General features: G+C 37.0%; 1 protein-coding gene across 1 annotated transcript in view; it reads right to left on the reverse strand.

Annotated features, from left to right (window-relative positions):
- The window catches only part of LOC109427879 (uncharacterized), a 224,061-nt gene that overhangs the window by 59,474 nt on the left and 152,093 nt on the right, over positions 1-12,494 (reverse strand). Inside the window, exons 4-5 of the mRNA XM_062850027.1 lie at positions 6,334-7,517; positions 5,963-6,261 (exon numbers count right to left, since the gene is read on the reverse strand). Of these exons, the coding sequence (XP_062706011.1) occupies positions 5,963-6,261; positions 6,334-7,517 (1,483 nt within the window). The remainder of the gene's footprint in view (positions 1-5,962; positions 6,262-6,333; positions 7,518-12,494) is intronic.

Genomic DNA, 12,494 nt, shown 5'->3' on the forward strand with positions numbered 1-12,494 from the left:
AACGCAAGGGACGCGGCTCATAAATTTTCTCAACCAATAAATTTTCAACGCCGCTGACAGACTTCGATGAAGTAGCTGCAATTGACGACGAAAATATTTCTAAGCAGAATAGTATTGTAAGTATGACTAATCTTCCAAATACTTCTCTGTCTTCACAACAGAATGCGACTGAATTTCTGATCTATTGTCAAAATTTCAATGCTATGAAAAGCCCAGCCAAAATGAAGGAAATTTATAAAAACATTTTAAGCTCTTCCTTTTCGGCTATTCTAGCAACTGAAACTAGCTGGGATGAAAGCGTACGAAGTGAAGAAGTTTTTGGAAGTGCATTTAACGTTTTCAGAGAAGACAGAAATTTTCTGGAGTCCCAAAAGAAGTCTGGTGGAGGAGTATTAATTGCAATTTCGAATAATTTCAATTCAGAAATTATTTCAGCACCTAAATGCAAAGACTTTGAGCATGTTTGGGTGAAATCTTGCATTTCTGGCGAAACTCACGTGTTTGCCTCCGTATACTTTCCCCCAGATCACGCTCATAAAACTACTTACGATATTTTTTTTCAATCAGCTGAACAAATTTTATCGCAATTTCCTCCCGAGGTTAAAATTTACATCTATGGTGACTTTAACCAACGCCAGGCAGACTTCATTCAGGACTCTGAAAATGAATGTATCTTACCAGTCGTTGGAGACAATGAAACACTGCAGTTTATTTTTGACAAAACTGCTAATTTAGGCCTCAATCAATAAATCATGTCAAAAACCAACAAAATTGTTTTTTGGATTTCTTGTTCACTAATATTTACGAAGATTTTTGCGTGAGCGAATCATTGAATCCCTTGTGGAAAAATGAAGCTTTTCACACAGCAATCGAATTATCAATATTTATTCATGGACACCAAAATCCTAATGACTTTGAGTACGAAGAAGTCTTTGAATATCAAAAAGCTAACTATGTCAATATAAAGCATAGACTAGACAATATAAACTGGCAATCAACACTACGGAATGAAGGAAATGTCGAAAATGCTGTAAATCTTTTTTACAACATTATTTTCAAAATTATTCATGACGAAGTCCCCAAAAAGAAAAAAAGACGTAATGTCAATTTTAAATATCCCGTCTGGTATAATAAACAAATAAAAAATTTGAAAAATCGCAAACAGAAAGCGCATAAAATTTACAAAAAAAAAAAAATTGCGATGAAAATTTGGAAAAATATTTAGACATTGCTAATCAACTAAATTTTGCCATTGACACCGCATTTGAAGAGTACAATGCCAAAACTGAAAATGAAATAAAGTCTTGCCCTAAGAATTTCTTCAATTACGTAAAAACTAATCTTAAATCTGACAATTTTCCATCTTCTATGAATCTTGATGAACACGTAGGCAACAATCCAGACGAAATATGCAACCTATTTGCATCATTTTTCCAAGAAATTTACACCACCTTTTCAGATCATGACCGTGACCGAGACTTTTTTGAATATATCCCTGAATTTCCTGTGGATATAACTCACAATGAAGTGACGGTACACGAAATCTTGAACGCACTTAAAAATTTAGATGCTTCTAAAGGTGCTGGACCCGACGGTCTTCCTCCAGTATTTTTGAAGAATCTAGCTATGGAGCTCACCACGCCACTATTTTGGCTATTTAAAAAATCTCTCGAAACAGGTATCTTCTCCAAATCATGGAAAAGCTCTTTTTTGGTACCTATTTTCAAATCTGGCAAAAAATCTGACATACGTAATTACCGTGGAATTGCCATTATCTCGTGCATTCCTAAATTATTCGAAGCAATAATCAATAAGAATATATTTGCCCAAATTAAGAATAGAATAACGCACATGCAACATGGATTCTATAAAGGGCGCTCAACCGCTACAAATTTATTGGAATTCGTTAACTTTTCATTGACTGCAATGGATAATGGCAATCACGTAGAAGCTCTTTACACTGACTTTAGCAAGGCATTCGACCGCATTGATATTCCAATGCTACTCTTCAAATTGCAAAAAATGGGTATAGAACCCCGACTTCTTAAATGGCTTGAATCGTACCTTACAAACCGCCAACAAATAATAAAAGTCAAAGGAAAAACATCACATCCCATTCAAGTCACTTCAGGAGTGCCTCAAGGTTCCCATCTGGGCCCTCTTTTATTTATTCTTTACATTAACGACATTTCCTTCATCCTGAAGAAAACAAAAGTGCTTATTTATGCCGACGATATGAAACTATATATGGAAATAAGGAATCAAGAAGGCATCAACATATTTCAGAATGAAATTCGCATATTCCACACATGGTGTTCGAAAAACCTACTACAATTAAACATCAAAAAGTGTAATTTAATATCATTCAGCAGAAAACGAAACACACCAAACATATCAATTTCCTTAGGAGATCAGTATGTGAAAAAATGTAGTAGAGTTAGGGATTTAGGAGTAATCTTAGATTCTAAACTTAATTTCAATGACCACTACAATACCATTATACATAGGGCAAATAACATGCTTGGCTTCATAAAACGCTTTAGCTTTAATTTTGACGACCCCTACACAATAAAAACATTATATGTTGCCTATGTTAGGTCAATTCTGGAATATTGTAACATTGTCTGGTCCCCATTTCAAAGTAAGCATATCGATCGAATAGAATCAGTACAAAAGCAATTTCTATTATATGCTCTTCGAAAATTAGGTTGGACTACATTTCCTCTTCCATCTTATGAAGCGCGCTGTAGGCTTATCAATATTCAAACACTGAAACAGCGTCGTGAAACTGCAATGGTTTTATTTGTTAACGACATCGTTTCGCAGCGAATTGATTCAACTGAAATCTTATCAAAATTAAACTTTTACATACCCTCACGGCAATTGCGAAATCGACACTTGTTTAAAACTACCCATAGTCGCACAAACTATGCCAAAAATGAACCTTTGAATCAAATCATGAACATTTATAATCAACACTGTGAAACTATTGACCTAACTATGTCGCGGCATAATTTAAAGAAATATTTTAACACTATAAGAAAAAACATCAGTAGTAGTACTTAAAATATTTAAAAAGGCTAAAATATAAACGACTCATAAAAAAGTGATCATTTTCCATAACAAAATCAGAAATTGCCAATAAAAAAGTAGGGGTGGGAGCAATAATAAACTATAAAATTTCCATAAACAAATCAAAAAGTGCCTAACTAAATCAAAACTTCCCATAAATAATTGATTTTCGAGCAATAAAATATGTCAGAATTTCCACAAATAAATCAACAATTGCAATAAAAAACTATATTTTTTCCAACAAAAAAGTTTAAATTTTCCGTAAATAAATCTGATTTTTCCATAAATAATTTAAAAATTCCCAATTGAAAAACATCAAAAAAGCAATTGAAAATTTAGCAATAAATACGAAATAATAAGAAAAGTAAAAGTACCGGCCGAGCCGCATAGAGGATTGAGGAACTGAGGCGGCAGAAGGCCGCCGAAGTTCCCGAAAGCCGATGTGCCGTAACTGCGTCGATTCGGTTTTAGGCAATCCACAGATCCAAGAATTTGCCCGGTATAATGCGAACAGAGATGTTATCCTTTTTTAAAGTCCGACGAGCGTTAGCGAGTTCGGACAGCAAGCGGTTGTCTGTTAAATTGCACAATAGTTTCAGTTTTCTATCATAGTTCTATGATGTAGTATGCTCGAAATTTTTTGTTGGAAAAAATATAGTTTTTTATTGCAATTGTTGATTTATTTGTGGAAATTCTGACATTTTTTATTGCTCGAAAATCAATTATTTATGGAAAGTTTTGATTTATTTATGCGCTTTTTGAATTGTTTATGGAACTTTTATAGTTTATTATTGCTTCCACCCCTATTTATTTATTGGCAATTTTTGAATTATTTATGGAAAATTTTTAATTTATTATGGGACGATTAATTGGCTGCCATTTAAAAAGCACAAATTATACACACATCCACCAGCATACACTATTTATATATTTTCTTATATGTATTTTATTAACAATATGTACAATAGCTTTAAGAAATGAAACAAAAACTGTATGTATATGTACTAGTCTACATTGTTTGACGAAACTGGATAAATAAATAAATAAATAAATTTCATTTTTATAGAGCATTCCGTTCTCCAAATGTATGTTCGAGAAACATCATGACCTGACTCCGGATAAACGAGGCTCGACAACAAGTCAATTCGAAGATAGCTACGGTTAGAACTATTCGGTTGCTCATGGCGTCCGCCGATGTGGGTAATTTTTCCATTCGATTTGCGGTCAAACCAATAGCACAGCGTAACAAAAAATAACTTTTTGTCTGTCTCAAGAGCAAACTTATGTGTCTCCGAAGGATTTTGGGCCGCTGAATCCGAATCCGGGCTCAGATTTGCTCTTACACGTCACAATTTTGAGCTATACCTCAATTTATAGGTCAAAATATGCGATTTTGGGCTTTTTTGACTGCAAGCCATTAAGCCAGGAAATATTTTTTTTGGCAATCGAAAGGTTAATTGGTCAATTAACATCTAAATTAACGACTCATGCAAAATATTTCGTTTAATCAAATCGAATTTGAAAGTTTTAAGCGATTTATGCTAGGTACGATATTTCCCATACAAGTCATCCTCCAAAAGTTGCATGCAAGTTTTCATACCAACATAAAATGCTTAAATCTATCAAATTTGATTAGGTAAAATGAAATATTTGGCATGAGTCGTTAATTTAGATGTTAATTGACCAATTAACCTTTTGATTGCTTAAAAAAAATATTTCCAAGCTTAATGGCTTGCAGTCAAAAAAGCCCAAAATCGCATATTTTGCCCTATAAATTGAGGTATAACTCAAAATTGTGACGTGTTAGAGCAAATCTGAGCCCGGATTCGGATTCAGCGGCCCAAAATTCTTCGGAGACACATAAGTTTGCTCTTGAGACAAAAAAATGTTGCGCTGTGTAGTTGTACAGTGGTCGAAGAAACTGTATGTACAGTACCTAGCTTACCAAGTCAAAGCGTGCGGGATTGGGTGATTTTTTTTCGTGTTTGTGCTTCGTTCGCCGGTGGCATGAAGTGCAGGGTTTCTCGCAGTCTCCTGGCCTGTGCGTTTGATTCGCTGCCTATGTTGTTTACCTAGACCCGAATGACTGCGTGTTTTGTGTTTTTTCCTCGGAGTTTTCTTCAAGTAATGCATGGTCGATAGGGAATTCTGTGTAGATATGTGTTTTGTGTATGCTAACGTTACATGGATTGTATCACTTACCACCTATGCTGACTATCCATCCCTCCCTACTAACAAAAATTTCTTCCCGTGACAACTATGGAGAGCGCAGTAGTATAACCTTCTTTTTTTTATATACGAGTATTTAGTACAACCTCTAGTAGCAACGGTTGTTAATCTAAGATTCTTTCTGTGCAACTCCGCTAGCTTTGGTGATTGCCAGTAGCAACTACGAAGTGTAGGTCACCAATGCCCATGCTCATGTTCATGCAAAGAGGGTGGACAGCAAGGAGAAATGAGGTTTCAGAAAGTTTCAAAGGAGGCTCAGGGACGTTACAGGGGGCCTCTAAGAAGTTGATGGGATATCAAAATGGCATTTTCAGCACTGGGGGTTATACGAGGCCTTTAGGGGTTGAGAAGGGTAATGGGTCATAGCGGGTTAGGAGGGAATTGCAGGAAGTAGAGAAGAAGGAATTTCAAGGGTGGTAGCAGGGAGAACTCAAGGATGGTTTGTCGAGGGGCGGTATCTCAGAAATTATCTAAGGGAGTTTGAGTGCTTGTGGTACACATCATGAGCGAAGTGTCGCTGAGAGTGGCCAAAGACGCGACTTCTGAGGGTTAAGCCTAACCGTAAGTCCTCTGAATAAATTTAATGGAGGTACATAACTGGAATTTTACCTAACCGTAGGTTCGAATGCAGTAAGAATCAAAATTAACAAAAAGCTCTCACCTGATGCATTTCAGTATCTCCTCGATCTCGAGGAAATTTCTTATTCGAAATCAGCTCGATGTGGTTCTCCTTCAGCATCGACTCCATGTGAGAAATGTATTCGGTGGACTTTTGACCATCCTCGGTCAGAGCTGCCACCCGGTTCCAGTTAAGCTGATGTAGCAACCGAACGTACACGTGCTCGTATTGACGGTTCTCACCAATCGTTCGGAAAAAGTACGGATACGTATCCCGATCAGACAGGAACGCACCCTCAGCCGAGTAGGATATCACAGCCATTCGGAAATGCTTGGACACGCCTGTGTGGAAGGATAGAGGAAAAATTGAAACAATCGGTGTTAATATTGTGTCATGCATCAGAAATGACCCACCTGCAATCGGTTCAACCGTATCGCTACAAGCCGGTCCCAGGACGCCAATCATTCGCTCTTGCATTATGTAGTAATTGATGAAATTTTTCATAACTTTGTCCGCACGACATTGACCATCGCTCTTTAGTATGATTAGTTTGTGGTTGGGAAGGATGGTGCCGTTGCTATTAATCGCTTGCTGAGCCATAATTGCCGCGGGCATTATTCCCAAATACGCTCGCCCCAGTCCCGACAGAGGGAATATTCCGCCAATGTAAATCTCCTCCTTCTCCTCCCCTTTGGGTTTCCACTTGTGCCAGGCCGGTTCGTTGGTTTTCAACCATTCACAAGCTATCTGGTTGTAGTACCTCGACACAGCATGTTCGTCATATTCCAAATTAGTCTCGTCGCGTGCCCGCAGAATCTGCGGTTCGTACTTGTCATACAAATCGATTAGCGCCTGTATGCCAGACGTGTCGAAATACACTCTGAGTAGCGACTGAAGTGCGTGCTGCGACGACTCAAATTCGTGGGCATGGTATTTAAGCAGTGGCGTTAGCTCGTACTTGCAGCCGGTGTTGTTACTAACGATGATGTCTTCGCATCGCGGCATTGTCACCGGGACATATTCCATCGTTTTGCTATCGATTACCTCCGACGGAGTCCAATGTAACACGAGGAACTTTTTTGAACTCTTCCTATCGGTACCGTACACGCTCATCAGATGTTTAATGCCAAGCTTAATTTTCCCTCCCAACCAGATGACCTTCAGCTGAAACTTTAACTCCTCGATATGTTTGATAATGAATTTGGTATCCTCATAATGAGGCGCCAGCACTAGAGCACATTTCCTGCCATCCTTACACTGTTCCGGTATGTACATCCCATCCCGGTTGCATTTATTTTCATTTTTACAACTCCTCTCAGCCCAACTCTTCAGCACTTCCAGCACTCCATCCGAAACATCAAATTTTTTGATCAATTCGTAATATTTGGGGTTGTTCAGATCTTCCTGAAACATAGTGTATGGGTACAGCTTCGGAAACACATCCTCCTTCCGGATCAACGGCTTCGGAATAAACAGGCCGAATCGTCCCGGGTGCGTTATCGAGCCGGCTTCTTCAATTTCCGGCGGAATGATGTGATAGTCGGACAGCATCCACACTTCCAAGTCGATGGTCGGTTCCGGCCAATTGATGCCATCTCTGTTAATCAGCAAGTTGTCGTCGCGTGAAAGAAATAAAAACAAAAATGGAGCGAGATTATTTATGTGGTCCTGAACTGAAATGATTAATTGACGGACGGATTAGTTTGAGGGCATTACTCGTATTGGATCAATGAAAATGAAATAAGGACGGACTAATTAGTGTTATCGAACGAGATGTCGTCGCTGCCGTCGAAAACGATACCGATGCAGTGATTTACTACACGGGGGATATTTAAACGTCATTTTATTTTCGTCTTTTTTATTTTTTGAATTTTCACGATATACTATATAGTAATGCAATAAAAATGATTTCATTGCATCAAAAGTGTGTTATACCAAAGGATTGATATAGATTGAAGACTTATCACACATTATAGACAAATAATAGACAAACATTGAGGTAAACCATCCAAACCTAGTAGCCAAAATTACCGAAAATATTCACTAAATGAAAAAACATAACTAAACTTTTTTACCATCAAGGTGAACATAAACGATTAACTTTATGTTGGCAGCAGGCTATATCATTCAAACAAACTTTTCTCCAGTTCGAAATTTATCTGAGCATCTGGTTGTTTGAAACAAACATTACGCTTTTGCTAGCAACGCAGAAGCTATACACACCATTCATACAGAGGATGAGCTTTTAGCAAGTGAGTAGACAATGTTTGCTCTTTGCTCGGGCGAGAAGATTGTAAACAAACATAAACATTAAAATAGATTTCTGTAATGTTGTCGAAGAGCTACTCTGGTAGCACGTGAGAAGTGCTTCAGGCAGAGGTGTGCCGGCGGAATTCAAGAGGGCTAATAGACGATCGTTTGTGAAAATATGAATGAACAAGCATATTGATGCTTTCTTGGAAATGCTTTCAATGGTTTCAACGTGTAATAAAATAATAAGGAAAGTTGTAAGGTAAAGATATTTTCTGCAGATTCGCACTGAGATGTATACAGAAATAGGACATTCAGTAGTTATACAATAATAGAAACTTGGTTTCATAATTTATGTTAAAATCCTATATTATTAAATTTAGACCATTTTTTTTAAATAACAATACTAACGGAACTGTTCGTGTAATCTATTCAACCAGTATAAACACTAGTGAACCACTCAAATTACATATCGAATATATATCCATAGCTCATCCGTCGTTATAGTAAAAGAAACATGCTTTGTGCTTCTATAGCCTAATTCAATTTGAATAATCTATATTGTTATTCGATTCCAGCAAATCATTGAACCGGATGAAATCCCTCCCCCCCCAATATGGTCAGCTTGTTCAAGGCATTTACAGATGAGCGTTTTGAGTGTGTCAGTCTTCTCGTTTGGTCGTATTCCCCCAACGACCAACAGTTCAGGATTTCCTTAGAGGACGAAATCGATAATAGCCAATAAACCACCATTGAGTTGGATTAAATGCCACTGCACTGGTTTGGATGGTAGCTTATTGATAGAATAAATTAAGGTACACCGGGGCAAGTTGAAACGGGTGGGGCAAGATGAAACAGCGGATTAACATGCTGTTTTCTAATGATGATAAACAGTTTGATCGCCATAACACATAGTTTTTGATTCAAACAATCTTTTAACGAAGGAAAAAAAATCAAATTATATTGAAATCTATTTCAAAACTTCGTGTTTCATCTTGCCCCACCCGTTTCAACTTGCCCCGGTGTACCTTAGGCTATTAGCTTAATTGACATAATTAAATGAGGGGCTGAATTTTAAACCTACGCTGTGGTGGTTGTGATAGGGCGTTTCAGGAACGCCCTTAAATCAAAGGAGTTTCTGGGGAATTTCAAATGGGATTATGGAGGTTTCAAGGAATTTCAAGGGTGTTCAATGAATTTTTGTGAAAAGATCTCTGAATATGCTCTAGAACTGTCAGGAATGTCACCGAAAACCTCCTAAAACCCCCTGGACCTCACTACGCACCAAAAACCAATTTATGATTTCAGCAAAATGGTTTACTGAACAACAATCAGCAAACATACGTTTTACTGATAAATCAGCAGTTTGGATTTATTTGCTGAAAATCAGTAAACTCGTTCGGTTTTCTGAATTTTCAGCAATTTTTTCCGCCGTCAGTTCCGTCGGCTACTTGTCAAAATAAGAAAAAAAAAAGAGATGGAGTTGTGCGTGCCGCTTTCTTATTTACTGGAATTGTAATCTATTTAAAAAGTTTTTTCCAACGATTTGAACGAGTTTAATTATACTGCTGATCTTTCTTGCGTATAAAGATATGGTAAGTATTAAAATTCCATACGAAATTTTAGCCTAAAACGATGTTTTCTTTACACGATAGGTGTAACCAATTGCAGGAGTGAAAAGCGCTATCGAACATGTCCGAGGCGAACCGGCTGGCATTAGAGAGATTTCAGCCTGATATTTGCGATCCATACCAATTTATTAGTTTTGTTTTAGATGATTGATAAGAATGAGTAAATCCAAACAATTTGGTTTATCCAATATGTAGTTTTTTCTTGCAAAAAAAGAAAACCCAATATTTTGATTTGATTTGCTGAAACATTTCAGCAAAGTGGTGGCGAATCCCGTGTCGGCCGGATTCACTGAAATTTCAGCACAATTTACTGATCATTCAGTAAACCCCTGTCAATCATGTTGACAGCCGAAACCCGTAACGTGGGTAGATCACCTTGGAATGGTGCGTTACGGTGTAAGATCTACCATTTCAAGTTTTGATCTTGCTATTTTCCAGCCTGGTTTATTTAAATGCAGGAACATTCCAGGATCAAGATTTGGTGTACTTTTTTACACTATTTATTTATTTATTTATTTATTTATTTATTTTATTCTATTTATTTTTCACTGCTAATATACCGCACGCTATGTCCAAAAGGAAGTATTATGAAAAGTGAATGTACCTCAAAGTTTATTCGCTAGAACCGTATTTTTGGACCTCTAGATTCAGAATATTTGCGATTCAAAATAATCCATCTTGGGTTTTTTTCCCATACATTTTTATATGGGATGAAATTAACCTTAAAATGACTTTTTTCGCCATTTGTATGGGAAAATAGGAAAAAAATCAAAAAAATCGAAAAAAAACGAAAAACCCAAGATGAAATATTTAAAACCGCACAGATTCTGAAACTAGAGGTCCAAACCTACGATCCTATGGAATAACATTTGAGGTACATTCGATTTTCATAATACTTCCCTTTGGACATAGCGTGTACCGTTTGTTTCAGAGGGATGGAGGTAAATTTAAACTATATAGGGTATGTGTACCGTTCCTTGGCCTAATATGCCAGCCGCTTTGACAATTTTGACCATAACTCGTGAATTAATAGCAGTATAAATGATGTCTTCACTCTATCACGCACTCTAGGCAGTGCATGTTTCTGCAATTGGAAGTAAACTAGCATAAATATTCAAGAACTTACTAAATTACGTTGAAAAGATTCGATGCGATGGTATGCAACGTTGGTCTACGGTACAAAAATTGGCCTATTAGTGGATACAACGTTGGCCTATTGCTTTCCAAACGCTAGAACCACTTATTCTATATTTTTTTAATATTTCTGCTGAAGTATTATCACTGTTTGTTCACCAATCTTGCTTTCAAATTACATTTTCGGAGTCAAATTTTCACATAACTATAAAGAAATAGCTTAAACTAAAGTTCTTTCTTAATTTAGTAACGAAAACAATGCAACTCCATTTTTGTGTTATATTTTAACAGCCACCGCACACAAAATCTTTCTTCCCGTTCGTTCTTTCTGGTTCAATCGCAAGCAATGTGGTTGACGTCACTTTTTCGGTGTTGTTGAAGTCACTTTACTGATGGGCCAAGATTTGGGTACATAGTGAAAAAAATGTCCTCAATATTCGGCCCACATTTAATTTGTAAAATAGTTATTTTTCTTTGAAAACAAATATACAAGATCATAATAGCGTCTTTGACCGTCGCATAAAATGTTCAGTTATCGAAAAGTCAATTCGAAATCTTCCAGAATCAGGCCATTTATGATCATGTATATAGACTACCCACTAAGCCGAAGAATCATGGCGTCTACAACAGCTAAACAAAGTGACATTTTCATTCAATTTTAATGCTCCAAAATGCTAAAATTGAAACGAAATGTTACAGTTGTGTGGCGCATAGCTTTTCCGATCTCCAGTTATGCGTGTTTGTTTGAGTTTTTGGTTAACGTTAAGATAGGCCGAATGAGGGGACTATGCCAACGAAGCATCCCGATACCCTATAAACAACAATTTACAAAAATATAACAGTGGAGAACGTATCACAATTTAATACTTTTTTCTATTTCAGATTTACAAGCAGGCAATCAGCGATCAAAACGGCGAAGTATCTCTTTCTTTAGAAAGGTCAAGATTACCGTACGATACAGTGACAAGTAGACCACGTTTTCCGCGTCGATTTATTCGTGCCGAGTTCCATAATTTCGATATCTTTTTCGAACATTTACGATAATGTATTTCTGTTCATCACACCTTCAACTTATATTACGCGTTGCGAACATTCGCGGATAATAAATATGTACAACGGTTTTATTATCCCCAATCTTATTAACACGGGAAAGCGAAAAAAAAAGAAATACAAGAACATAGATGAAACTCAAAAGCAACGATTCTAGTTGTTTAGTTGTCCAATTTACTCGTGAAGCTACGGCGCGGGTTTCGGTTTTTCAGCATTGGCAGTAACACTAAACGGAGTTGCATACAGTTTATTTTCTGACTGAGAAACGATAAGCTTAAAACGTGCGTTATTACGAGTGGATCCGACATAAGCGTGGTTTAAAAAATATTCATACCCGGTATATAATTAAATTTAATACACAAACATACAATAAAATTATTGTATTCTTCCGACAGCCGGCTGGCGGAAGACTAAATCATCTCAAGGGTTGCATAGCTCACATCACTTACCAATGTGAATCCAGATCTATGTAACTTTCTATCCCTTCCCTTCCTTTGTAACAAACTTCC

This window comes from Aedes albopictus, chromosome 2 (genome assembly GCF_035046485.1).
Source record: "Aedes albopictus strain Foshan chromosome 2, AalbF5, whole genome shotgun sequence".
NCBI lineage: Eukaryota > Metazoa > Arthropoda > Insecta > Diptera > Culicidae > Aedes > Aedes albopictus.